Source organism: Daphnia pulicaria, chromosome 3, assembly GCF_021234035.1.
Source record: "Daphnia pulicaria isolate SC F1-1A chromosome 3, SC_F0-13Bv2, whole genome shotgun sequence".
Taxonomy (NCBI): Eukaryota; Metazoa; Arthropoda; class Branchiopoda; order Diplostraca; family Daphniidae; genus Daphnia; species Daphnia pulicaria.
This window is the reverse complement of record NC_060915.1, coordinates 6,318,830-6,345,582: the sequence shown is the minus strand read 5'-3', so window position 1 is coordinate 6,345,582 and position 26,753 is coordinate 6,318,830. Positions and strand designations below refer to the sequence as shown.

The 26,753-nt window shown below is 40.5% G+C and overlaps 6 protein-coding genes across 7 annotated transcripts in view; 5 read left to right on the top strand and 1 right to left on the bottom strand.

Moving 5' to 3' along the window:
* Window positions 1-616: 616 nt before the first annotated feature.
* LOC124328691 (proclotting enzyme-like) lies at window positions 617-4,393 on the top strand. Its single transcript, XM_046787493.1, has 11 exons — window positions 617-729; window positions 804-1,001; window positions 1,594-1,875; window positions 2,581-2,699; window positions 2,768-2,904; window positions 3,046-3,206; window positions 3,262-3,442; window positions 3,529-3,770; window positions 3,834-3,994; window positions 4,051-4,123; window positions 4,188-4,393. The coding sequence occupies exons 2-11, from the start codon at window positions 860-862 to the stop codon at window positions 4,391-4,393; spliced, it is 1,704 nt and encodes a 567-aa protein (XP_046643449.1). The 5' UTR covers window positions 617-729; window positions 804-859.
* A 3,619-nt stretch (window positions 4,394-8,012) lies between these two features.
* On the top strand, window positions 8,013-11,706 carry LOC124328937 (putative leucine-rich repeat-containing protein DDB_G0290503). Its single transcript, XM_046787779.1, has 8 exons — window positions 8,013-8,189; window positions 9,054-9,285; window positions 9,345-9,572; window positions 9,644-9,868; window positions 9,936-10,277; window positions 10,351-10,674; window positions 10,765-10,902; window positions 10,959-11,706. The coding sequence occupies exons 1-8, from the start codon at window positions 8,083-8,085 to the stop codon at window positions 11,235-11,237; spliced, it is 1,875 nt and encodes a 624-aa protein (XP_046643735.1). The 5' UTR covers window positions 8,013-8,082; the 3' UTR covers window positions 11,238-11,706.
* Window positions 11,707-13,087: 1,381 nt separating this feature from the next.
* LOC124328962 (small ubiquitin-related modifier-like) lies at window positions 13,088-14,016 on the top strand. Its single transcript, XM_046787813.1, has 4 exons — window positions 13,088-13,249; window positions 13,459-13,599; window positions 13,662-13,733; window positions 13,809-14,016. Exons 1-4 carry the CDS (start codon window positions 13,241-13,243, stop codon window positions 13,866-13,868), a joined length of 282 nt encoding a protein of 93 aa, XP_046643769.1. The 5' UTR covers window positions 13,088-13,240; the 3' UTR covers window positions 13,869-14,016.
* Window positions 14,017-14,107: 91 nt separating this feature from the next.
* Window positions 14,108-14,904, top strand: LOC124328959 (serine protease inhibitor dipetalogastin-like). The gene is made up of 4 exons (XM_046787810.1): window positions 14,108-14,192; window positions 14,249-14,377; window positions 14,442-14,594; window positions 14,656-14,904. Exons 1-4 carry the CDS (start codon window positions 14,168-14,170, stop codon window positions 14,766-14,768), a joined length of 420 nt encoding a protein of 139 aa, XP_046643766.1. The 5' UTR covers window positions 14,108-14,167; the 3' UTR covers window positions 14,769-14,904.
* A 624-nt stretch (window positions 14,905-15,528) lies between these two features.
* Window positions 15,529-17,429, top strand: LOC124328958 (ADP-ribosylation factor 1). Its single transcript, XM_046787809.1, has 5 exons — window positions 15,529-15,689; window positions 15,949-16,130; window positions 16,194-16,303; window positions 16,361-16,486; window positions 16,554-17,429. The coding sequence occupies exons 2-5, from the start codon at window positions 15,983-15,985 to the stop codon at window positions 16,716-16,718; spliced, it is 549 nt and encodes a 182-aa protein (XP_046643765.1). The 5' UTR covers window positions 15,529-15,689; window positions 15,949-15,982; the 3' UTR covers window positions 16,719-17,429.
* Window positions 17,430-18,119: 690 nt separating this feature from the next.
* LOC124328932 (protein O-mannosyl-transferase Tmtc3-like) overlaps window positions 18,120-26,753 on the bottom strand; it is a 50,196-nt gene continuing 41,562 nt past the window's right edge. For both annotated transcript variants that reach the window (XM_046787773.1, XM_046787774.1), the window contains exons 5-18: window positions 24,236-24,317; window positions 22,597-22,696; window positions 22,331-22,446; window positions 21,431-21,660; window positions 21,100-21,343; window positions 20,874-21,031; window positions 20,582-20,800; window positions 20,372-20,465; window positions 20,057-20,274; window positions 19,887-19,959; window positions 19,651-19,803; window positions 19,381-19,566; window positions 19,119-19,316; window positions 18,120-19,046 (exon numbers count right to left, since the gene is read on the bottom strand). In XM_046787773.1, the coding sequence (XP_046643729.1) occupies window positions 18,795-19,046; window positions 19,119-19,316; window positions 19,381-19,566; window positions 19,651-19,803; window positions 19,887-19,959; window positions 20,057-20,274; window positions 20,372-20,465; window positions 20,582-20,800; window positions 20,874-21,031; window positions 21,100-21,343; window positions 21,431-21,660; window positions 22,331-22,446; window positions 22,597-22,696; window positions 24,236-24,317 (2,323 nt within the window). In that variant the 3' untranslated portion in view covers window positions 18,120-18,794. The remainder of the gene's footprint in view (window positions 19,047-19,118; window positions 19,317-19,380; window positions 19,567-19,650; window positions 19,804-19,886; window positions 19,960-20,056; window positions 20,275-20,371; window positions 20,466-20,581; window positions 20,801-20,873; window positions 21,032-21,099; window positions 21,344-21,430; window positions 21,661-22,330; window positions 22,447-22,596; window positions 22,697-24,235; window positions 24,318-26,753) is intronic.

The following is a 26,753-nucleotide window of genomic DNA, read 5'->3' as shown; positions in this document are numbered from 1 at the left end:
AGAACTAAACTTTTTATTACGCTTGACTACCTGTCTACTTCAAGAAACGAGACGAAAACCGACTGCTTGTCGAACAAAGGACTTGAAGTAGACAGGTAGTCAAGCGTAATAAAAAGTTTAGTTCTGCTATCTGCCGCTGTGGTGCGCATCGGCGTAAACTGCGCACGATTTTTTGCTAGACTACTACTTTTTCAAGGGTATAACATCTATAGCTCTGGCAAGAGTTCGTGTCCAACATTTTTTTTACGCTTAAATAAAACTGGCAACTTCGGACGTTAGCCAACTCTATAAGGCTGCAGTAAAGTAACCATAGGTTTGATGGCTCTGGTAAGTCTGGTTTGAGTTCAATTAAACTAAAAAAAATTGATCGAACGGCAACACTGGCGGGATACCGGGGGCCCCTTTTCGAATGAGTGATGCTCATTCAAACTTTAATAAATAATTACTCATATAAATACTAACTATAAGAATAAAAAAGATAGACCGCTGAAATCAGCGTGAAAAGTTCTATCGAATAAAATTAAAAACTCAGCTTTTTCATGATAGTATACCTTATTTACATACATCCAGTTGGTGTGGCAACGTTTATTCTCAGCGCTCTTTTCGTCCACGACTCCACGCTATTATTATTCATATTGAATTTTGCTCTCGCAGCCTCAGTCTCCAGACAGCGGCGCACGGTGTAACAGGTGGCTTTCATCGTCTCGAGGATTTTGGCCCCACCATATCGTAATTGATTCGTTATCAACTCAACAATTGCCGTTACCATTCTTGTATTTTTTTTCCTCTTCATTTATACGTAGTGAGAGTGTGTGTTGTCGTAGCCTGATTTCGACCGGTGAATGATTGCCGTGTAAAAATGAAGGGGTACTCAGCCACATCACGTTGGGTCTATTTGATCGTCTGCCTCATCGTTATGGCTGAATTAGTGACAGTCAGCGGCCGTGGACATTCTAACTACCAGTCATCCTTTGGGCCTAAAGAGCGAAGGAAACGCCAAGGTAAATGTCATTTCTTTTCTTATGTGCACACCTTTATTAGTGCTGGTCTACGGAATCATAGTTTTAAAATGAAACGAACGCCTTTGCTTGCAACTTTGAGTAACCGGTCTCTCCCCATCACATGAACTACCTAATCTGTTGAGAAAAGACTGGTTTATCAAAATTGCCAGCACAGTTGTTCCAACATATGAAATTCAAAAATAAACTCTGTGGGAGGAATTTCAGAGGCCGGTGTCTTGCTCTCTATTGTTGGAAAGATACTGGCCTCTGAAATGTTTTGCAAAAATATAAGACTGATATAGATTTGAGACACTGGACCCTTACCGTCACTGGAATGTTGGAATTATGAATGATAAGTTTGTCCCTGTAAAATACTAAAATAGTCGGCACAGTTAATATGTGAAATTCACATATAGAAAGTCATTAGTGTCTTAGGATTTTTCCGTAGATTAGGTCGAATGTAAGCTATCGAAGGACAGTTAATTTTTTTTATTATTAAATTAATAAAAAGTTATTCTGAACTAATTTTAGTCTTTGGTGTGTACTAATAAAATTCATTCTATTTATTTTTCTTTCGTCATTTTGCATACAGTGGAACAAAATGACGCGCTCAGTCTGCTTTCGTCATTGAGCCGACCAGCTGGCGGGACTCCCGCCGGGCAGACTGCAAATGGTGCTGCTGCTAGTGCTAGAAAGCAAAATTTTGATTTGAGTCTGAATGGCGGAATTGTCAGTTTTCCTGGTAAAGTTATTACCACAACAACCAGCAAAACTACGAACAGCAAAAAAGCAACGACTGCGAACAGCAAACTTACAACGACAACTAGCAATCCGCCAACAAAATTAAGCATAATTAGTCTCTCTGATGTGCCAGGTTGGTGAAAGTGTCAATGCGTTCGCCAGATTTTATATTTTTTTTTCTGATCTGATTGCACGTAGTTAACTATATAAGTTGAAACGCACGGACCAAGTTTTGTCACATTTTTCTTCTTTTCAAATCTAATGGCACATTCGTAAATCTACCTACTGTTTTGCCTTGACTTTTCTGGTTACATCTAAACTTTGAGATTTTTTGTTTGTTTGTGTGGTTATGTTTCCTCATGGTATTGACTTTTGGTTTCCCCGCGAAGAGAATAACTACAAGGTGATGGATAACCGAGGAGAGTGAATATGATGACCCGGACGTTAATAAGTTGTTTTGATTGCATAATACATTTTTTTGCCTTTTTCTTCAGTGATCGCATTGGTTATAAAGGAAACAGACCAACCACTTCCATCCCGGCAGTCCAGAATTTTTCCGTCAGCGACTGTACAGTCGGCAATGCTGGCTAAATTCTGAACATGAGTACAAAGATGGACAGGGACACGGCGAATGTTGTCCAGCTTCCGTTCTTGCCAACTTGCCCAATGGTATTTAATTCACATTTAGCTACATGAAACGGGCATTCCTCTAAGAATTGATTGAATCTTGTTTTAGTTTGCACGTAGATGTAGCTAGCTCCTATTCATAGTGCCTTCATCTTGTTTTAAAGCGTTTTTCCCCTTCATTGGTTCAATTCAATTTTTTTCTTTATTGTAGAACTCAAAGATGATAGCTGGATTCAGTACATTGACAGCACATCAATGTTGTGGGTGCCATGGGGCACCATCATACCGGGGTTCACTTCCGGCCGGGCATACTATCTGGGATTTGGCAACGTAATACCCAATTTTCGTGTTCCCTGTTATTGTATTAAGTTTGCCATTCTATATTTGCAAACAAACAGCCGGATTTCGCCTATCAGACTTGTCTGACTCCTATAAGTCAATCTGGCCGATGCCGTTTCGTCCAACACTGTGCCCTACCTGAAATTATAGTCACGTTGAATGCCTTCGTGACTTACGTTTGTCCCATCGGCAGCGAGTGAGTTTTTTTCATTTGGTGTCATGTTTCTTGTTTTGAAGAATTTAGGCAACGCTTGACAGTTGGCAGAATTGTCTTTATGAGGAAAAAGAAGCTGAGGGCCTGAGGCATGGTTCAACTCTCTTTATGACTTGATTACAGTTATATGGGAGTGTGCTGTCCAGATAGTATTCAGCAAACCATTCTAACAACTCAGCCGCCACCTACTACAACCACAGCTGCAACTACTTTGACGACTGCTCCAACTCTTGCTATGACCACAGTCTCAACAGCACAGGCAACTACTGCCGCACCTAAGCAAGGTACCGTGCACATTTTATGGTATATCAAATCGACTTTATGGAACGCGTTGACAAGCTACTAAGCTAGGTTGTGGCGAGCTCATGAAACAAACGACAAGAATCGTGGGCGGAGTTCCGGCCGATAAGGGCGAATGGCCTTGGATGGCTGCTCTCCTCCGTGACCAGACCGATCAGTATTGCGGCGGAGTCCTCATCACAGACCAACACATTCTCACTGCCTGCCACTGCGTTGATGGGTATGATCTTCCTTTACATCCATCCAATCATCCATTGCAATGGTTGGTTGAATTGATCAACTTTGATTTTTGCATCCACCATGTAGTTTCAAGCCGGAAGATTTGACTGTTCGACTGGGCGAGTATGACTTTAGTCAGGTGAGCGACGCTTGCCGGGATTTCGGTGTGGAAGCCATCTACATGCACGAATTGTACGACCGTCGAACGTTCAAGAACGATATTGCTCTCATCAAGCTCAAGACTAAGGCCACGTTCAACAGCGACATTTGGCCCATCTGTTTACCTCCGTCCAATATTGTTCTCGACGGGCAGAGCGCTTTTGTCACAGGTTGGTTTTCTCTTACGCTAAATCAGTTGTTGTTAATCATCGTATGAACTCTGATTTCTTTAGGATGGGGAACGACGTCATACAGTGGCCAGACTAGCGATATCCTGTTGGAAGTGCTGCTACCTATTTGGACTCTGGCTGATTGCCAGATGGCCTATACTCAGTCAATCGGTGAGCAACAGCTTTGTGCCGGATACAGAGCAGGTGGCAAGGACTCTTGCCAGGTAAGACAAGATTGTTAGAATCTATATTGATTGTCGCTAATATTCGACATCTACAGGGTGACTCTGGCGGTCCGCTGATGTATCAAATATCTACTGGGCGATGGGCGGTAGTGGGTGTGGTCTCTTGGGGTAAGGAACATCTTCATTTACTTGTTAATTGAATGAGTTTTACATCCTTTCCTTCTTTCGATAGGCGTACGCTGCGCAGAGAAAGACAAACCTGGCGTGTACACTCGAGTGTCTTCCTATACAGACTGGATAAAGGCCAAAGTTTTGGCTTACCAACCTTACCAACCAGTCACCAGCTGCGCCTTCCACATTCTTCTTGATGTGCTGATACTGTCCTTTTCTCCTATATGCATATGTATATTCAATCAAATCCGTCCTAGACATCCGTAAAATTATTATATGCATTGTAAGAAACCAGTTTATATAATAAAGGGTTGCATTATTCGTGGACTTATTCGTGGATTCGCACGTTTCCTTGTTGCTACGTAGGGATTATGCTCATCGATAAAAGCAAAAGACAATTTTGGATTTAAATTTCCCACAATAAACAACCGGTTACACCAACAACTGTGGCGACCGGCGACAATCTCATGGATTTGAACGCTACTAGGATCATTGAAATCGTGTTGATGAAAAAAACAATTTTCCTTGAACGATTTTGAAAAAAAATATAGGGCACGTTAGTTGGCGCGAAGTTTTGAAATTTGAATTACTTTGTTTAACTGTATTATAATTAGTAGTTTATTAAGCATATTAAACACATTTTGGGGTTGATTTATTGATCACTATTTGTTGTATGAAGGACACAAATCTTTAGAATATTCGATGGCTGATAATCTCGAATAACATTTTTTGTGCTGTTAAATAACGTACTAGCCTCTCATCGAGGACAACATTTGATGAACTAATTGGTCATGTCTACTGAAAACGAAGTAAAAATTTCTGTGTCACACCAGCCACCAGGCAAGAAATTCTACGGCGCTATAATATGATCCTTAAAAAAAAAGATGAAATAAAATAAAATAAAAATAAAAGTTTTATCTTTCCTTCCGTTTAAAAAATTAAAAATTTCGTTTGTGAAATTTTACATTGAAGATTGTATTGAAAATGTATCAATTGTACACACTCCCACGCCACTTCTAAGCTTTTGCGTCATCATGGGTCCAGAATGATGCACTAATATTTTAAAAAAGGGCATCAGATTGGGGAAAAATACACTGAGATTGATAGTAATAATAAATACGTCTTTTTTTATCGAGTGAACGCAAGCTATCTTATATTTGCACCTGCACTGCGTATACATTGGTCATGCGGCTGATTATCGTGGGTACCGTTTTATTTTTTTATTTTTTACTATTTAATCGGTCGACAGCAGTGAGTTCGAGGACACAAATAACTGTGTTTAATACACTTATTTTGCACCAATTTACACCAAAAACCTAATCAAAATCTAGGACTGTTAAAAAAAACACTGGAATAACTGCAAACAAGGATGTTTCTTAGATGTCTGTTAATCACCTTGGTCACAGCGGCATTTCTGAAACGTATGCAAGCAACGGAAATGGATTCACAAGGTATTCTATACCATATCTACTTTTACTTTATTTGTTTATCTTGTGGAATTTGATTGCATCAGGTATATTTCGAAGCTATTTCACGATTTATCTACTCAATACTTATAGTCTTCTTATCCCTTATCCACAATTTATTAAAGAATTCCAAAGGTGTTGTTACGTCAAAAAACACTTTGATTAACTAACTAATAAGTAATAATAAGAACTTTTAGTCATCTTAATATACCCATGTTAGTAAACAATAATTCAAAATGTAAATGAATATAGCAACTGATATCAATAACAGAACAAATTACTTGTCGGAATGCTTGAATGACGATACTTGAATGACGATTAGATTTTAACTGTATCAAGGGAAATACTTTGAAGAAATTCAAAATCGGTTTAATCTCTCATGATTCATGATTGTCATTTTTTTTTAAATCTAGACTTTAGGTTTAATTTTAACAGCACAAAACATACCGTACGGGCGTACGTTAAGCTTAAAAAAAATTTTTAACGAACCGTTTTTCCTAGAAACCGATGGGCGTGTTTCTGTTTGTCCAGCAGATGGAGTGTATCCAAATTACTACAATTGTTCAACTTTTATTACCTGTTCGAACGGTATTCAATATCTGATGGCTTGCCCGGAAGGACTCATATGGAACGTAGACACGAGCGAGTGTGACTGGCCGAACAATACAGAATGTGTTACCTATCCAGCGATGTCAATTTAGGCAAGTTGCAAGTAACAAAAATAAAAATAGACGCAGTAAAGTAACCATTGATTTCTTTTTCATTATGTGTAGACGAATTGACTACTCGTCGAGCGCTTATTTCGGGAAATCTTTTGTTTCCGGGGGCTAAATACATTTTCTAGTTAAGGAAAGAAATAAGGGCTCTAAATATTACTCTTGTAGTTCTTTTATTTTTAATTATTGTTGGGATTTAATCTTTACATATTTTAATCGCCGTTTTGCGTTTTAGTGCAATATCACTCAATCTATTACCTTATATACAGTATTATAATCTTTAATCCAATAAACGGTATTAGATGTGATTGATTGATTTGTCGTTTTTAATTTCCCGCCATGATTCTCTTTTTCAAATGGATATTTCATCCGCCATCTAACGTTGAATTTTGTAGAAAAGATAGCGATGAAATTTGAATGAAAATTTGGACGTTGGCACAGCGAACAGTCAACTATAACGTGAAATAAGTAAATAACGCATTACATACTGGTATTGATGATTACGTGTCCGGGTAATCTACGTTACATACTGTAAATATTTGCACAAATTTTATTTTTCCCATGTTTGTTGCCCTAAAAATCTATAACTATACCTAGGAGTTCATCGTGGATATATACGTACTTCAAGCTGCTTTGAAATCACAACTTTAAATTATTCATTTTACAAGATGTAATATAATGTTAAAGTATTCTCCCATCTCCATGAACAAATCATTAAAGTAGCGCTTGATGCGCTACTTACGTATGCGTCACTCTTTTTTAATACGTCATTCTCGTTTTAATTATTTGGCCAGACAGCAGGTCTTATCATCAATGATCAATCGAATATCTCCCGTTCAGAGATTCAGAGACGTACGGCACTTCCTGTTTTTTTGTATTGCGTTCAATGACAGACGGAAAAATTTATTTTTAAATAAAATAATCTAATAGCTACCAACATAAATATTTTTTCTTTTGAATAGCATGAACTGCAAAAATTCACACAATAGAAAGTTAAGAATGTGTGAATTTATTTGATCCAATTAAGGTCAGTCAGCTAAAATTTGTTACTTCTTGTTTAGAATCAACTTTTTTTTCTGGTTCGGTTAAAGGAGATACTGAGACATTTTCCCCAGACATCTGCTTACGCTGTACGCTTGCGCTTGCGAATGCTGTACCGATTTTCAGCAGTTTATCTTTAACTATAGCAATAGGGTGTTCCTAACATTTTTTCAAATTCGAACACGTCGGAGAAGCGTTTCGTCAATGTACGTAATTAACGTGAAATGTCAGTAACATTCATATTACGATGTATTACGAATACTTACGGTACGGTCTATTTAGACATGGCATCAGACCACTTAGGTCCACCATGACTGCTTAGGTGTCACTGTTTCAAATATTTTTTTTAATGAACGACATACAGAGAGTATTTATTACTTTTATCTGATAACTCTCTCACGACAATACATACAGTATTAGTGTATTACATATAATAACTACTCGCAGCACTGATCACAATAAGCAAAATCAGTGATTATACGGAATGAAAATGGCTTATTTTTTAAAAGTTAACTGCTTTTGTCAGTTTGTGTTGATAATTCGATAACAGCTGATAAATGTCATGCTGCGGCAAGCCCACATAAAAGTGACTCGAAATTGCTCACTTTTAGCTTTGGCTTGACGCAGAGACAGTTCTCTCTCATTCTTGGAACCCACAGTTTGTTTCCTAGATCGTCCCATCTTCTTCAGAAGCTTTACGTCCGCCTCCTCAGTCGGACCATCTGAAGAAAGAATGAGAACGTTCTGGTATTTGATTTCGGCGACGGCCGTCATTTTGCTTCATCCGGTAGCCACCCAGACGCCTCAACAGCCAGGAGCGACCGCAGCATCTCTCATCACGTGAGTCAAAATTTTATCATATTAGTTGGGCATGGCAAGTCTTCCTCATTGTGTACATTTGCAGTTTTCTCCATTATTACAAGATGATGGCTAGCATAAAGGGATATATAGAAAGCTTTAAGATTGAATTTTCCTTCTAACCAGCGGTCGGGGAAGATTTGGGTGGGGAAAAGATCAGCAAAGTCTCTTTCGAGTACTCCTTTTTGCGCTCAAAGACGTACACACTGCCGTATCCAATTACCTCTATGCTATCCGCCTCATGGGGGTCTATCTAGTTGCTCAAAACAACCTTGCCCTCTTTCTTTTTGCGCTCCCATCGTTGCTCTGGAATTAATAGTTGTTGAAAAGTCTGCTGAACACATGTGCTGGTAACAACAAAAACAAGAATATGCCATTTACTTGTGAAGCGCTTGAACGGAAATTCTAGCTCGCCATGGGCCGTATGTGCGGCCGGCGGTAGGGGGGTTGTCTGAGTCTCCAGATTTGACCATAGATAATAAAGATTCATAGATGTTTGATTTCTTTTATTCAAACACGTGGATTGAGTAGCTCAATGAACAAAACCGAAGAAACAACGCCCATTTCCTGTTGTGGGAACTTGCCGGCGATATGACAGAGTGACAGAGGTCGCCGTTTCCCTTTCGATTTGAAATAAGTCGATGATGTCGCTCGTGTCATCCTTGTTTCCAAGTGAATTGAAGTCTTCCCGCTTCCTCGAATTCCTCAATGCCTTGACCTCAATTGACAACATTTTAAAAGATTCTAATCGTAGGCATGGTGATGTCATTTGCCATGCGAATTATAACTCGTCTCTTTTCCCAATCTGCGGTAAATAACACATCTAATCGAGTTTCGAAATGGTAGGCATTCGGACATCAGGGACGCTATTTTGACGCTGGTCGGAGCAGTTAGAGAGCAGACGGGCAAGCTCGAACGCCACGAACTACGTGAGAGGCAGCTGGGAGATGCCCTGACCCGTTCCCTCAGAGATCTTGATTCACGAACACGTGGTCAAGATAAGAATCTGGAGAACCTGGCTATCCTCATGGCCCGAACCGATGAGCGGCTCCGTAAGATGGAAGAAATGGTCATACAGGTAACTTCAAGTCGATCTATAATTAAAGGTCAAATATCAACCACAATATTTTATATCAGAGGGACGAGAGAGAGAGGATTCAACTCCAGAAAATCACTGACAATACAGTGGCTATCCGCAATGGAATTGAATCCGGAAGAAGTGCCGGTGCTCCTAGTGGTCCTGCTCCGGCAGCCGCTTCAAGTGGAGATCTCGGCGAAGTACTGAAACAGCTGACTCGCACTCGTAAAAAGGTGGAGAGCGTGGAAGAATCATTGCAAAACCGTCTGTCAGTTGTGGCTAACGAAGTAAGTACCATATTAAGAAAATTAATCCAGTCAAGATCGCGAGTGAGAGCTACATGCTGTTAACTTCCTAGGTGAAAATCGTTGGAGAAAAGTACGAAACGCGCAGTGAGAGACTAGAGAGCTTACAGTTGACTACCATGGAGAACCTGGGCAAAGCTCAAGCTGGCGATGCCGAGAAATTGCGAGCTGCATCTGTCAATCTGGTGGCTACGGAAGGCAAATGGCGCCAGTTTTTCAGCGATGCTCAGAATCTCGTCAACCAGTTTGGAGTTGGTGTCAACCGCATTTCTGATCACGTATATACGAGTTTCAGAGTTCATTCTTGAGAACAGATATCAATGAAAATTTCATGATTGCATCCAGGCGAGTCGAATGAAGAATGACACTTCAGCCATCTTAGTCGGTATTGAAAAGCTGGAGACATCTTTGGAGAATTCCGGATCGTCTTCCGGATCGCAGAGCAATCCTGAGGCCCTTGTTTCCGCTATTCAAGTCCATCTGAAACCAACGCTCGATGCTGTTCATTCACTGGTCAACGACTCGTACCAGTCACAGATGAAACTAGACGAAAACTTCAAAGAAGGTTGGCAATCTTTGTCACGTGGAATTGACAAAGGTGTGATGAATGTCACCGATGTGTTCCAAACTCGACTTGGAGCATTTGAACACAAAATGAGTGAGAGTCAGAAGCTTATCCAAGACCAGGTAATGCCAATAATCTATTTCACAATCAAATAATAATTGAATATCATTACCATGATAATTGTTCATGAATTAGGTGGAGGAATCTGGAAATATGGCCGAGACATTGGCCGACAGGGTGGACAAAAGCTACGCAAGTCTTGCCAAAGAAATTCACGGGTTGCAAAAAGTAGAACAAGTACTTCTCGACACGGCTGATGGAGTTCTTGATACGAAACGACGTCTCGAATTTGCCGTCCAGCAAATTTTGCTTGAATTGGGCGACTCAATCCGCAGACAAACGGGCGATCTGAACTCGACATTAGCCCGCAAGGTCGACGACGTCACCTTCTCGGTCATCAAAGATCAAAGTACCGCACTTACTAACATGACAAGTAAACTAGAAAATGAACTCGGACAGGTACACGGACTATAAAAATGATTTTACTGTTATTATTAGTTTTTTTTCCCTATTTACTAATTTATAGAATTCATTTCTAAAATCATCTAGGTCTGGCGTCAGATTGGCGTGCTATATCAGAGCGCCAGTCAATCACAAGAATTGTTGCAACGAGTGGAACAGCAGACAGCCCAACACGTCGGTGGTAGTCTTCAAGCTCTCAGCAGCATGGACAAAAGAGTTGGCCAGGTACGAATATCTTCGAACGACATTATTATGAAATTGATTAATGAACTTTGTTATAGGTAACGGAACGGGTCAACGAAGTTGACGACCATTTGAACTTTTTGCTGGGCCGCTTGTCGCTAGTTGTGCAGGAATTCAATCAAGTGAGAGGTGGATTGGGTGAGGCTCTCGAATCACTTCGTTCAGGACTTGCAGTCACAGGCCAACAACCAAGTACGACGGCCGGTAAATCCTCTTCACCTCCTTATGACGTTTCCAGTGGTCCAGTACCCAACCAAGAGGACGTCACCGTTATCACACGGAAAGAGAATATTAATAACGACAGCGACGAGAATTGAAATTGAATTGCTCATTCGTGACTGAGCTGTAGACAATAGCATTGAGCTTCTTTGCAAAATTGAGAACAGTAGACATTCGTAGACTTAACTCTAGTTTAATTTTTATGTAGTCACAACTTTCATTTCGGACGAAACACATAAAATATAAGCACAGTGCTCATTGAGTAGAATCAACCCCACTCTATTAGCCAAAGTAGATTCTCATCGTACGCAACCAAATAAATTACCGCCAAGTTTTTAAAATCCTATCAATCAAACAATACAAAAAATACGGTCTGTATTCGTTCCTGCGGCGAACGAAGATTAATTGAATTCCACGCCACATGTCTCACATAATAAGTTGCTCCTGCTGCGTGTGTCAACTGGATAATGCACCTTCTGCCTCCGTTCTATTTTTTTCTCATTCAAATGTGAATTGTACACTCGTTGCCAAAACAAATAATACATTAGATACACATTTGTATATGAATCACACGGCTAATACTTGAATCAATATGACACATGTTTCGTACCTTTTTTGACAATTTGACAATCGTGTGGCTTAGTGAGTTGTACTTTTGTCATCTCTAGTTCTATATTGCATTATAGCATGGATGAAGTCAATACAGGAAACGAACAAGTTTTGGCAAAGATTGATTGGCTTCCTCGTCTGACTGTGGTTCAACTACCGAAGGATCAGTGCAATGCGAAAAAATATTTCTGTAAAGAAGAGGCATCATCTTGTATAATAAAATTTATCTTGTTGTAATAAAACCCCCAAACCGTCTCAAAGGTAAGGTTTTATTTCATACTAAAGCGCAATAATCTACAACAAAATAATTTGTACAACAACGCATTAATAGCTATGGGGAATTAATAAAAATGGCAATAAATTCGACTCCTAAAATGAAAATGACGCTGTTGGAAATTTATCGTTGGGTTAGCAACAAGTTTGACTACTAAAAAAATTGCTCGAATTCCAGTGGAAGGTTTACAGAATCAAACCAAAATTTAACATTCATTCAAAAATATCTAATAAAATAGTCTTCTATAATTTTGGTGTGCTGTACTCCATAAGACACAACTTGTCAGTAAGCAAGAAATTTTCTTAAAATTCCCCTGGAATAGGATGCTATTGGTCGATTAATACTGGTCTGTCGCTCATCAAAAAGAACGAAGTCAGCAAACAGAAAAAAACCCGACGATGCGAAACTGTAACAACACAAATTATTTACTACCTACAGATGTCGCAACAATGTTCCTTTTTTTATTACGAAAGCATTATCAATTCGTACAGGGAAAACCAGCAGTCGTCCCGCCATTTAATAATTCAAGTCATCAACTCACCAAATTCGATTCTAGTTTGCTAACTGATTATTGGAGTAACTCGTTTCTATGCTGCGGTTGGCATTTACAATCTCAGCAACAATTTTTATGGAGTGAGTGCTATGGACGTAGTGACGGCTGTAAACCTATTAATTCATGAAACATTAATATGATGTATGATTATCAAATTAAATTAAGGGACATCAACTGCACGCACACGTTGCTAATAATCATCCATAACGATTGCTAACTGTGTAATAATTGCTTAAGCAGCCAAAATGTAGTCGAAGAAGATCTCGATTTAGATTTTTATTGAATCAAGCCATTGGATATCATCAGTCTTAATTTTAAATATTATCAATCCCAAATTACATATTGTGCAATTGTTTCAAGCAAAATATTCTTCAAAGCAGCGAAAAAATTGAAATAAAATGGAACAAAAAAAAATTCTACAAATTGTATTAATATATTCTAATTTATTTAAAAAAAGTTTTTTAATTTAAAAAAATGTAATCATTTCATACGTGGCCGGCCGTTGTTAAAACAAGTTTTTAGTGCAGTGCCGGCATCCAGACGTATATAGCTGGTGCGGCAACGTTTATTCTCGGCGCTTTTTTGGCCCACGCCATTATTCATTATTCTTCAATAGAGTCGTCTCAAACGTGCTGCTAGTTTTAGAAAAAGAACTTGTTTTAACCATGGCTGATGTAAGCACGTAACTATCTATGTTACTTTTTAAGTATTGCTAAATTTACCCCATTCGTTTCTTTTTCCATAAAATTTGTTTTCACGTGTTGTCTTTGCTGGATAGTCGATTTTTTTTTAGTTCTGATCATGTGTTCGATATTTTAACTGTTTGCCTTTGCATTACCCTATACCAATTTGGCTAACTGTGGTTTCTATTTTTAATATACAGGATCAGAAACCTGATGCCGGTGATGCAGGATCAGAGTACATCAAATTGAAAGTTGTTGGCCAGGATTCAAATGAAATTCACTTTCGAGTAAAGATGACGACACAGATGGGCAAACTCAAGAAGTCTTATAGTGAAAGAGTGGTAAGTGTTTTTCCTGTCAATTTTTTTTTTCACTTATTGATAAAGATTTTCTTTGTGTTCAGGGTGTGCCAGTTACTTCGCTGAGGTTTTTGTTTGATGGAAGGCGAATTAATGATGATGAAACCCCTAAACAGGTATGTTGTGTCTAATGCACTTAGCTGATGTGTTAAATGATATGCAAGTAATGAATTTCTGTACTGCTGTTCTAGTTGGAAATGGAGAATGATGATGTCATTGAGGTTTATCAGGAACAAACTGGTGGCAATTAATTTAAGAACCTCGATGCATTCATGGAAAACTTTCCACATTTTCTGGACAAAACTGTCTTTTAATTTCCAATGTTGTCATCAAAATATCGCCCTGCTTTCTGTTCTTCATTTCCAATCGAATAAATAAAACCATTTTCGTAACCGAGAATGATCCTTTCGTTAACTTATGGGCACTCTGCCACTTGTTTCTATCAACTTGTATTGCTATGAATATTGACATCAAAGTTCAAGGATGAAAGGTCTTGACTTCCATTTCTTGCTTTTGATCGCAAAGTGCGTACAAACCTTTTCGAGAGAGGATGCATTGCACAACGCTGTTGCTTGGTAAAAATAAATTGTCAATCAAGAATTTATAATATACTTTATTTTGTGTTGTTCAGTTGTACTAGTAGTAGGTGCAACAAGTTGTAAAATTCCCAAAAGTTATAAACCACTTTGTGGGGTTAACGGGATTTCCTACACGAATCTGAAGGCTTTACAGTGCCATAATAAGGCTAGCCCTGGAAACAGTATTTGAAATATTCTTTTTTAGGAAATGGTTCCATCCGTGTTGAATTTGTTTGGTTTTCTCAGTGATTCGAATAGCTTATAAAGGACGCTGTCTTCGACCTGACATTCGTGAATGTAACTATTCTTCAGTCGTGAAAAATGTCTGCGGCAACGACGGGCTTACCTATCTGAATCCCGCAATGGTTGCATGCAAGAACAAATTACAGCCTAAAAAACGTATATTTTTATATCATACATAATTAAACGATGCACAGTTGATATTTTTATGACATTTTAGAGGTGAAGATTATTAGCAAGGGCAAATGTAAAAGTAAAACAAACGCTCGAAGAAGAAAAGTGCCAAATAAAACAGTGAGACCCGGAAACGTCACGGGACCAAAGCAGAAATAGGATTACTCCCCCAAAACCTCACTGCGTTCGTTATAACTTGTATCATGCCAAATTAGACTCTAAACTCTCAAAGTCAATATATGTCAATAAACATGACCAACTTCTGTTTAAAATAAACGGTTGGGTTCTGACAAGAGATCCGTGTTACTAACGTGTCAACTATGCCACAATGCCGGCTCGTCATTCAATTTTCTCGTGCCATGTACTATATTTTCAAATTCGCCGGGTTTCATTTCTCAAAATAGTTCAGATTAATGCAAACATTCTTAACAGTCGGCGGCCGTTTTTCAAGGAAGACGGATCTACTAAGATGACGTGTTAAGTTCGTGCACAATACGAAAAGTGCCTTTAATCCTTTTTTTAAAAGACAAAACATATGGTTAATAAGCGCATCGGCTTCCAACATACTCCATAGAGTGGGAATCAAACAAGTCACGTGACTTGGACTGTGCTATAAAATTCGATCCAAGCATTATCCAAAAAAAATGTCTCTCTTACTCACGCCTCTAGTGTATACAACTTCCAACTATTAATAATAGTACTAGATGTCTTGATTTTGTATAAAAAAGGTAAATCCTATTATGAGCTATCCAATCCTCTTGATTGAAAATAAATTTTACAAATAATTGTAATGACAAATATGAACATGCAGTTAACAATTAACGTTCTAATTCTTTGATAGTGTTTTTGTTTTTAGTCACTAGGAGCGCATGAGACAAGCTTAAAGGTGAGTGGGCGAGTCTCTACGATTTCCAGAAGAGGGTCGGGCACAGCTTTTTCTACTTCATACTTTTTGACGTGGCAACGTAACGTTGAATAGCTAGTTGAAAGAGGTCTTCGTCCGCCATTATTAACCCTCTGCTCGTAGTCTAATTCGGGCTCGTTCATTCTTTGGAATCCGTTGCGTTCGATTCAGAGTCCGTAAGTTACCTTCACCACATTTACTAAAGAGTCGAATATGTCAACTTCTAAGTGTATTAATAATTAGCCCATTTTGCGAAGCACTTGTAATTGTATGTCGTGTCGAGTCGGTTCTGCCACTCCACAAACTTCACCGAGTCGGCGTTGAGCAAGGGTTTGACAGTTGCTCAATGTCTAGCTTCAGTTTAGTCATTAGTTAGCAGAGATATCTCTTTGTAACATTTTCCAGTGATTCTAATTGCCATTCTTCCTTTTTTAGGTTATATTCTTAAGTTATTCCATCCAACTTTGCAATGGGAAACGTTTTCGCCACCCTGTTCAAAGGCCTATTTGGCAAAAAGGAAATGAGAATATTGATGGTTGGACTTGACGCAGCTGGTAAAACTACAATTCTCTACAAACTCAAGTTAGGTGAAATCGTCACAACAATTCCCACAATTGGTAATTTATTCATTTTCAGCAAATTTGACTTGCAGTTTTGTGTCATTTGTTTTTATTCCCAAGGTTTCAATGTAGAAACAGTTGAATATAAAAACATATCTTTCACTGTTTGGGATGTTGGTGGCCAGGACAAAATTCGACCATTGTGGAGACATTACTTCCAAAACACACAAGTATGTTTATTAAGTTAAAAATTTGAGTGACTTTTCTAATTGTCCATTACAATCTAGGGTCTCATCTTTGTAGTTGATTCTAACGATCGTGAGCGTATTGGTGAAGCCCGAGAAGAGTTGATGAGGATGCTAGCCGAAGATGAACTCCGTGAAGCCGTGTTGCTTATTTTTGCAAACAAACAAGTATACTTGTCTTTCATTTTCAAATATGTTTTGACAATAATGACATCATTATTATCCTTGTATTCAGGATTTGCCGAACGCTATGAACGCCGCCGAAATCACAGATAAACTTGGACTTCATTCTCTGCGCAACCGTAACTGGTATATCCAAGCAACCTGTGCCACCAGTGGAGATGGACTTTACGAAGGGCTTGACTGGCTTTCAAACCAATTGAAAAATGCGTCGCGCTAAAAAAAAGAAGATAAAAAGAAACAAGATTTTCAAATTCATATTTTTCAGCTCTAGTAATCCTTGCCTCTCGGCCTCCTTCGCCACCTTTCATCTTTTTTTTTTTTGCCCCCCTTCCATCGAGAGTAAGAAAAAGGAAGGCAAACACTTCTGATCCTACTTGAGGGTCCTCTCGCTGCTCTTACAAGGGACATTCCTGGTTTATTCATTTCAGATAAATTCTTTTTTCTCTTCAAAAATGGAAGTAAGCTTTTTTTTTTCTAATGTTCGTAATCGGTTTATTAGCACTTGAGGCAAGGACGTCTGTATATTGAGAACCAAAAAGGCGATTTAAAAAAAGCAGCGGTACTGAACAAGTGTTGCCACCTTTTGTTTCTGTTTTTCCGTGTGCTACAGTTAGGCCCTCATCATCCTCCATCTTTTTCATCCCTTCTATTTTAAATCTAAATTTGTCTTGTGCAAAAAAAGGTAAAATCTTGAGTACGCCAGCAAACATAATCGATACCAACGATGAACAGTCCCCCTTTATTTTCTATTTCCATTTTGTTGTTTCCTCTTTATTAGTTATCTTTTTCGGTTAATCTTGGAAAAGATCTTGGAAAAGAAACAAATGGGACGAGAACATCGCGAGTTTCTCTCAGTGTGCTGGGTGATTCCAGCTGGATATGTGCTGTTTGTTGCATACAAGGCAATACACATCTGCCCAGCCGTTTACGTTCTGTTTAATGTCAATTGTCATTTTTTTAATCCTCTGATTAGATGTCAGATCGTAAATTGATCATTATGGTGGTGTTTATTCATTAAATAGGAAATTTAAAGTTTAAAAAACAGTTCTGTGTGCGTGGAGAGAAATTTAATTTTACTCGTTTAAAAATGAAAGTACAGTAAATTTAAATTCCGACTTGCTTTTCGAAACGAATATTAAAGTAATTTTTCCATATCTAGTCTCTAGTGGCACTCCTATGTGTTCATAAGTTTTTTGAAATTCCATGACGGAGTTAAAAACCAGTTAAAATTGTAATATGCATACCTTTCCCAAGCCTTGTTCGTCAGACTTAAAACACCTGTGTTTTATCGCGAGGTTTTTCTTAAAATCTAAAATTATTACGAAAAGAAAAATACGTATAGATTTTCATAGATTCAAAACGTTTATCTCGAATCAAATACACGTAAATATACAAATAGGTATATGCGAATTTTTGGGTATAGATAGTGTGAAAGTAGACAAACTAGAATTCGAGAACGAAAACTAAACAAGATGAACGGACAAATATGGAGTGGCACTTTGAACTTGCGATCAAAATGCCGATTGTGATTTCGAGGATGAAAGGATATTATTTCATAAATGAAGCTCATATCACAGTTTTGGCCTTTTTTTGTAATCGAGTGAAATGCGCACGGTTGTGCGGTTTAGCTGCGACGTACGTAAATAAGCCTCCTCTCATCCATAGTATATGCCGCCCACCAATTTGCGTGATAGTACACGCGAGAAAAAACGGACAACCGGACCGGACAAGGTCAAAAGATAGCAAAGCTCCAACACTTTTACCAGCATACAAAAATAATGGCGTGAATCAAATATTTCTCTCTGTTCTCTCATGTCTCACCGTATTTCACACATATGTTGTCAACATTTATAAATATCAAGGCACCTTCACACTGAACCTGAATTCATCAGCTGCAAATTCCAAATACTTTTCTGGTACTCTCTTAAAACATCTGGACTTGATTAATAGATAGTAGTTTGAAGGAAAAGGTGAGATACAAGTAAAGCGATATGAAAAGTTGTTCAGTCCCTTTCCAAAGACTCTGAATCTGGTTTTGCAAATGGAGTTCTTGGAATGTCAGTCAGCAACCTAGGCAATCAGCAATCATACATACGTACACACACACACACAGACGACTCAAAAGCTCACGCCAAATGCCACTCGCGTTTGAAGATCACTTAATCGAATAAACAAGTCAAAGATAGGCGCCATGGAGATATTAACAAGGATCAGTATGGGCAGGAGAAGCCTCGTCAATCATCTGGAGTGGAGTAAAGGATGGCTGGGGTAAAATTATGGCATTGATCAATGATCAAAGATGCTGGTCTTTCTTATCGATTTTCTTTTGCTGCTGTTTTTTCTGCTGAGCGGCAATCAATTTGGCAATGCGCGTCTGAACGATATTCAGGTGGCGGACGATGTAGTCCTCGTGAGGAGCCAATCGGTGGGCTTGCTGCAGACACTTTTCAGCAGCACTTAAGTCTCCTCGCTCAACGTAGACAACGCATAAATTGTGCTGTCCTTGCACATTCATCGGATCCAGCTCCAGGATTCGGATGTAACACTGAAAGTGCACGCACAAAAAAAGGCTATTAGACAACAGATCGAGCGCTTGAATATATTTAAGTAATATTACTCCTTCGGCAGCTTCGAGGTCCTTCATGCTGTTGATGTAGATGTCTCCCAACAGAATAAGACCTTTGATGTGATCCTGATGATGATGAACGAGCTGCTTGAGAAAAGGTACAGCTTCCAACGGTCGTCCCGTGTCGCTGAGTAAAAGGGCCAAATTGAAGAGAGCCGACCGAAAGTTTGGTTTGAGTAACACTGATCCCTAGAATTCAAAGTTAATTAAACATTTTGACTCTCCGTATTATTATTAGCTTGAGGGAGTATACTTTAAAATAATGTTCGGCTGATGGCATGTCTCCGTTATCCATAGCCAACATTCCAAGGTTGAATAAAGCTCTTTCATTAATGGGATCGAGCTGTAGCAAATGTTTTAAACGTTTAGTGGCTTCTCGTCGGCGCCACTGAGTAACCTCGACATTGACTTCACTCTGCGAAGAATCCGATTCAGCGTTCTGGATAACATGTAATCAAATTGCAAAAACAGACGAAAAGTTGAAGGACAGTAAAGCTTGTCTAGAGTTTTAATGATATTTTACATCTTGATGGCCTTTATCGTTTGCGGCCATTTCTTGAAGGACGATAGCCGAGTTCAGTAGAGACGCTTGATGATCGGGTTCCAGTTCCAACGCTCGCTCCAAATACGCCAAAGCTTGACTAGGCTTCCCTTGCTCTAACAGAACCACTCCCAGCTGTCAAATAAAAGAGAAAGTTAGCCAGACATACTGAAAAGAGTCGACACATTCGCGTAAATTTGACGAAAGCGGAAACTTACGTTGTAATAAATATCTGGATTGTTTCTGTCGTAGAACAGGGCTTTCTCGTACACTTCCTGAGCTTCTTTCGTTCTGAGGGATTTACCGCGGAAAACAAAATTGTCGATGAGAAACATAAACCGTCAACGACTATGAACTCGCCATGTTACTATATAACTATATACTGTACCGGTTCATCTTGATGAGGATGTCTCCGCGGTTGATGTAGGCCTGAGTGTAATCTGCTCGCATCGAAATCGCCTGGCGATATAAAGCGTCCGCCTCTCCGAGTCGGGTCTCATTGCGAGCAATCAGATTGGCCAGATTTAGAAACACGTTCAAATGGTTGGGAGCGATGCGGGCCTGGTAACTCTCACCGGGCTTGGCTCTCGGTAACAAGGATTTGGCCTATTAAGATCGCCACAACACCAGTTCATATCAAGTTTCCCACAAGGATTAATTTGATTTTGATTCCCTTTCCAACAAGAGGAAATGGGTGCAGTACCTTGAGATAAGCTTCTTCGGCTTCTTTGAACCGGCCCAGATTATTGTAGGTGCGGCCAACATTGATATGGGCTCCAATGTCGTCATCTTGAACCCTTCATCAAGTAGACGTCATATTAGGTATAAGATTACCAATGGAACGGTTGTACAAGCTGATTGAATTGCTTGCGCACAATATATTACAGTAGCATGGTATTACAAATCGCCTTACTTGACAGCCTGCAGAAAATATTCGAGGGCTTCGGTGTACTGAGCCTGACTTTCGAGGGCGTGACCGACATTGTTGAACAACTTGGCGTTACGCTGATTGACTCTCAAACCGGCACTAAAGATGGCCTGCTCCGATTCCCAGTCAAAGTTGCGGGTGTACGTCTTCAGACCGTGGAAAACGAACAGGAGCAAGAAACCCAAATGAACTGCTTTCGTCCAACTGAAATGCACCAATCGTCATTCCTTTCTCAGGTTAACTGAACTAGCATTCTACAAACGAAATCCAATCAAACCTTGGTTTAGTGTAGCCAGCTAACTTGGACCATCCGTAAGCGACCATAATGCAAAAACCCATGGATGGTATGTAGAGCACACGCTCCGCAACGACAAAGCCGACGGGGAAAAACAAATTGGACGCCGGTAGGAAGGGCAACACCATCCAGGAGAAAGCCTGTCGAATTTAATCGGGTGTTACAGACGATAATAGTAAGATGAACACGTAAGTTGGGAATACGATACCATGATGATGACCGGGTCTCCTTGGAAAAAAGCCGCCCAAACGAATCGGAAGGCGAGGAAAAAGAAAAGAAGAGTGGCAAGATTACGTGGGTCAGTCATTGATTCGACAAGGGCAACAGTGCCCATCGTCCAATCGCAGCAGAGTGACGACGGGAAGGTCAGCAGCCAGGCGTTGAGTACAGCTAGGTAATTGTAGGTCAAGTGACGACTAGGAAACGAAGAGGCTGAAGCCGGATTATCGAACCTGCAGAAAATAAAACCTTTTTTAATGAGGCCTCAAAACAAAAACAAAAAAGAAGAAACACGGCAAAGTGCAATTAGACAAACTGACCGAGTGAAGACGGGCAATTGGGATCCCATGACGTACATCCTGGCTCCCAGGAGTGCCAACGTCGACATGGTCAGAACAGCGGTACGCGGGAAAATGGAACGAGTCCGGCCGCAACTGACGGCGGCTAGATGTAGCGCCTTACTCCCGACGTGGCTGGGCCCTGATCCCGTCAACTGTCCACCAGCACCAAGCGAAGCCTTGACGACTTTCAATAGTTGATTGCCATACAGCTGTCACCGAAATAATGAAAACATATCGATTAGAATTGATTTCAGTGCTCGAGGGCAATCCGACATTGTTCAATAAAGTTATAGACGACCCTGTAAAAGGTCAAAGGAGAAAAGGAGCTCGAATCAAGTATTCTACATGCACTGTAGAGCGATGGGTGTTGCCACGGAGCGTTCAGTCGAGTTGGTAAAGGAGGCGTTGACTTTTGTTACACAAACTATACACAATGTGATTGACAAGGGTTTCCTTTTTTGCACCCCAGCAAGATGCACGTTCCTTTTCATGTTCGTTCGTTCTCGTCCTTTTCCTCCCTCCTTTTTTCCCGTGAACCGTGAACGTCACCGCTGACAAAACTCGGGGGAGAACGATAAGTGTATCTAGCCTATGTATAGTCACCGGAACAAACTAAACAGTTTGGCCGCGAGGAACGAATCACTCTGTCATGCATAAATACTTGATTGTATCACTCCAACAAGTTCACTCGAAGCACACGTCTTTTTAAATCTCCTGTTCAAACAGTTACCGAGAGGGTGAACGTCAACAGCCGCCGGGGTACAGTACACGAATATTGTCAACAAGAGTGTCTCTATTTCCGGGAGGGGATCGCGTGATTGGAAAACTAGCAGACATATGGTACTCTATTCAATTCATGTAAACTGTGGGTCTTTTTACCTTATTGACAACACAGAGATCGTAGATGAGGCAGATGCCGACGACCGTGATGCCCTGCTCTTTGCACAGCATGCCGCAGGTGACCAGGGCAATTGTCACAGCTATTCCGCTCCAACCTTGCGTTGAATAATGGGATAAGGTCAAGAAAATCAGATAGAAACGACTCACCGAGGCTAATAATTGATGACTTCCCAACCAAACTCCCACGTGATGGAATAAATGATATCCCCCACAAATAGTACTTAGATATCTAACGCACGCAGTACCTGTTTTTCCCGATCGGCCGATGCTCTTGCTGTAAACGAGAAAAGCCACCAGGGAAAAGGCGGCCGAGAGTAGCTCGGCTCGTCCCACCACCCCAGTCACCTAAAAATAAAATCAAATATACATGAAACATCAGGATGGATCAATGATTAAAACTACGTCGGCTAAAGCCCTCTTGCTCAGACCAGCTCAGAATAGAAAATGAAATCATGGCAATGAGACTTTTGTTGGGCTGGCTGACGACGTGAATCAGCTCAGATTCGTTGAACTTTAATTCGGCATTGGCGTGATGATGAAGCGAACCCATATGATACAATACACCCAGCTCAACAGCCTCATACAACAACCAACTCCCTGAACCTATATACAATAGTAACGCCGGCAACTACTACCTAATTCAAGTCGTAAGGAGAGAGGGCCAATCCTCACTTGGCTGTACATAATTCTGGCACCGCTAAAAGCGTCCCTACCTTCTGCCGCCGGTTTAAAACAAATGCTCATCTACAAAGACTTTTTCGTGCGTCGTGCCACTCTCTCCACACGAACCGTTAGGCTTGCAAAGTAGTGATGTTTCTTTCGGTGCTATACCTCACTGGCGTCTTCCCATTCCTCTGTGATCCTCGAGTTCTAGACAACAAAACTTTTAATCAATATCAGCGCTATAGTGATTGGGGAAATTACCTAGGTCTGCCGCTTTGTTCGCCACGGGATTCGAGCCCAATCAAAGGGAAACGCAAAAGCTGGGAATTAAATAGGCCTAGGGAATTATTCTTGATCAAAAAGAGAACAGTTTTTTTTTTCGTAGAATTAACATGTGAACTGGGAGGTGGGGAATGGTGGAGGGGTGGGGATTTCAGACGAACGAACTTATCAATCAATCGCAGGGTTTGAGGGAGCGGCCTGAAAGGTAGACAAAGCGACGTCGCTGCGTGCGCTTGCATTAAAAAGTAAGCAGTTGCTTTGCTCTAAAAAAAAGGGAAAAAAGAGGTCGAGGCTTACGACTCAATCAAGTTGATGGCGATTACAAGTAGAGCCCTCCTGCTCGATCAACAATTTTCCAGCGCTTATTTCCCCAGTTTACAGCTTACCTATTAAATCCGTCGGAGAAACAGGCACGTGTAACGCAATAGTGAAAACTATCGGCTCTGCACGCGCGTGCCATGCAGTTCACGCGAATGATTAGACCCTGCTAGCCACCCCACCACAACACAAATTCTCTTTTCTTTTCCTTTTTTTCCTTTTTACGAAATCGGCCCCTCAATAGTTCAATTCCCTTTTGCCCCGTCTAGCCGAGTCCACTATCGGGCACGCGGCCTGATTGGATCAAAGAACCAAGTAGAGTCGGCTGGTGTAGAGATAGTCCCAGCACAGCATCACCCTCCACAATTCATCTCGTCTTTTATCCATTTATGTTGATGCCTACCCCCCTATTTCCAATTCTTCCGCAACTGGATAAGTATGGAAGGCACGTGTGGCACTTGACAATACGCTTCTAAATTTTTCTCTTGTGTTAGTCAATGTCACTCCGATGACTGAATCTATTCAGTGAAATGAGACATTGTGAGAGATTTAAGGGCAGCTGTGTTGATAGTGGATGAAGAAAAAAGGGCCGCGTTTGATTACGGAAAAAATAAGACTCACCGCTTCCGTGTGGATTGGATGGACAGCAAATAAAAGGGCCGCGACAAAAGCCGTACTCGGAACTAGGAACATGACGCACAACCTGTAAATTCAAAAATAAAATCATAGCGTAATTAGTTACAGCCGGTTGGAAGTTGAGAAGAAAACGTCAAAGTTGGAGGAAGTTTGTCGTCAAACATTGTACCGGTGAAATTGGGTACGTTCAACAATTTCTACTCCTACGCTTCTTCCTCTGACGCGTCTATACTTTCATTAAGGAACTTTTTAAACAAATTTCAACGTCACTTTTTCTAATTTCAAAAAATAAGGTAATTTCCTGTTTCTCTCCACGAGGCGTTCCACATCAAAGTAAAGACAATCAATGCAGGATTGAAAATTAGCAGCACTGCCATTATGCCGTGGATTAAAAAACGGACAGCAGGGATACGCAGGAGGAACGAACTGCTGATTATTTAACGATTGAAAATCCCTAGTCTTGTTGTCTTTTTAAATTTCAAGTGTCCTGACAGGATCATGAAGCACTACTGTAGATAATGATAACGGTAGAATATGTTGCGAGATCATCAGGGGCGATGAGGTAATGAGGTAAAATGGGATTTTCAATGTAGAGACGTGAAACCTGTTTAATATGTGCCACTGAGTCCCTGCTTAATATATTCACGAACATTCCAGCCGAGTCGTTGGGAATTGGGCGAGGGACTGGCGAAAAGTTACGACGCGCGAGGCCACAGTCGCTACAAAGCAGCCACGCAGTCAGTACTGTCGAAATGCAAACGTATAACTTCTATTTAGCCATCCAGTCTGACGTAATCCGTAGGAAAAGCCGGATTGTCTATTGAGCGGATGTGAGCGCGAAAAGAAACTGAAATAAATTTGAGTAATATGACAAAAAAAAAAGGGAGGAGGATCCTTTTAGAGCAGGAGAGTGGAGAGGGGGGTAGAAAGAGAGACTCGTGTTCGATCGATAAACACGGTGCCCGCGGAGAGAGAGAGAGAGTATGCTGCGTTTCGATTAACCATCACCATTTGCAAACATATCTAAGATGGGAAATGGCGTTCGAATCGGGAGGAACTAATAATGAAGTACTTTCGATTTTAATTTGGAGTCCCTTGAAATTCCCACATTTCGCCTAATATCATCACCGTTCGCTTCCCTCCGAGTAATCCTTAAGGGTTATGCAATTTTCAGACTGCCAAAATGAGGTCCGAAACGGAGTGGACATTAAGTGATTACGCAGTTACTTGGAAGATTGTCGAGTACCTACGTCCTAAATAAGTGAAGCTGCACCAGAACTTGGAGTTGGAACTGTATAGGAACCGGGTCAACTGGTTCACGGAAACAAATCTTTCTGAATTCCCAAGGACTTTCTTCGGATACCTTCTATTGCAATGCACGCCAAGAGTAAGTCGGAATAAGACATGGTACATATGAGATAGGAGGAACGACATAATTCACATCGTATAGTGAATAATGCCGGGAGAAGTCGGCAGGTGAAAGGACCATTTCAATATGCAACAGGCCTGATGTTTTGGAAATGACATGTCACAAAAGCTGGAGAAACTATTATCTATACATTCCAATTCCGGGGAATTTCAATTTTCTTTCTTTCCACCATACGTCCGTTACGTCCCTTTGTAGACAACGGCAGCGTGAATTTCACAAAGGAATACATTTCGAGGAGAAAAAATGTCATCTTATCGCCATCGCATTTCATTCCGAGTTGTTGTTATTTTTTGAAGGAATAACTTGTGACGTACTTTCGTTTCTGGAGTGACTGCCTTTGTCTCAAACTCGTCGAGAGAACCAGGCCCATCCACTAGTATAGGAGCAGCCACTACGCTAAAGCGCATATAGCAGAAATAGTGGATGGCAATAAATTGTCTGTTGGACGGGTGGGCATGGCCTTGGTCGCCGCTTGACGGAATCAGGCGAAAAGAACGCCTCCGCCAGGCAGTCCATCATGCGCCTGAACGATTCAACGAAAGAGTCCAAATCCATATCAGGATCCACTTTTCATTTTTATTTTGGTGTGTGCATTATTCTCAGACGTTTCTCCCCCGCCCCCAACCCTCCATTTTCTGGTGTATTTATTAGACATCGTCTCTCAACTGCGACTGCTATGAATCTGTCACTTCCTCTTAGAGACTCAACTTGCCGGATGCCCCGCGCTCCGGAAAGTTACAAGGACAGCGGCAGCAGCAGCAGCAGCATGCGGTGACCGGAATAGAAGTTCTTTGGCTTAACTTAGTGATGGCTTTCGTGCTGGTGGAGAGAAAAAAGGAACGGAGGATATGATACGAAAATATGGAAGACGACAACAGCGATAGAAACGAGAAGGGCGATGGAGGGGGATGAGGAAGTTAATGGAAGTGTGGAACAACAATATATAGAGAGTTGAATGACAAATACAGTTCGCGTCGATGTTTCATTGTATCAGAATGAAAGATGTTCCAAAGTCCGAACACAAAGTTCGCCAGATCCTTTTTTCCCCACTTTAAGTCGGTATTTTCTTTTTTT

Coding starts and splice junctions, on each gene's coding strand:
- LOC124328959 (XM_046787810.1), top strand. CDS start 14,168: ATGCATTGCACAACGCTGTTGCTTG. Junction 14,378..14,441: donor TAAGGCTAGCCCTGGAAACA/GTATTTGAAATA, acceptor TGGTTTTCTCAG/TGATTCGAATAGCTTATAAA. Junction 14,595..14,655: donor CAAATTACAGCCTAAAAAAC/GTATATTTTTAT, acceptor ATGACATTTTAG/AGGTGAAGATTATTAGCAAG.
- LOC124328937 (XM_046787779.1), top strand. CDS start 8,083: ATGAGAACGTTCTGGTATTTGATTTCGGCGACGGCCGTCATTTTGCTT. Junction 8,190..9,053: donor ACCGCAGCATCTCTCATCAC/GTGAGTCAAAAT, acceptor TCGAAATGGTAG/GCATTCGGACATCAGGGACG. Junction 10,675..10,764: donor TAGAAAATGAACTCGGACAG/GTACACGGACTA, acceptor AAAATCATCTAG/GTCTGGCGTCAGATTGGCGT.
- LOC124328962 (XM_046787813.1), top strand. Junction 13,600..13,661: donor AGTCTTATAGTGAAAGAGTG/GTAAGTGTTTTT, acceptor CTTTGTGTTCAG/GGTGTGCCAGTTACTTCGCT. Junction 13,734..13,808: donor ATGATGAAACCCCTAAACAG/GTATGTTGTGTC, acceptor CTGCTGTTCTAG/TTGGAAATGGAGAATGATGA.
- LOC124328691 (XM_046787493.1), top strand. CDS start 860: ATGAAGGGGTACTCAGCCACATCACGTTGGGTCTATTTGATCGTCTGC. Junction 1,876..2,580: donor TAGTCTCTCTGATGTGCCAG/GTTGGTGAAAGT, acceptor TCTTTATTGTAG/AACTCAAAGATGATAGCTGG. Junction 2,700..2,767: donor ACTATCTGGGATTTGGCAAC/GTAATACCCAAT, acceptor GCAAACAAACAG/CCGGATTTCGCCTATCAGAC.
- LOC124328958 (XM_046787809.1), top strand. CDS start 15,983: ATGGGAAACGTTTTCGCCACCCTGTTCAAAGGCCTATTTGGCAAAAAG. Junction 16,131..16,193: donor CACAACAATTCCCACAATTG/GTAATTTATTCA, acceptor TTTATTCCCAAG/GTTTCAATGTAGAAACAGTT. Junction 16,487..16,553: donor TTATTTTTGCAAACAAACAA/GTATACTTGTCT, acceptor CCTTGTATTCAG/GATTTGCCGAACGCTATGAA.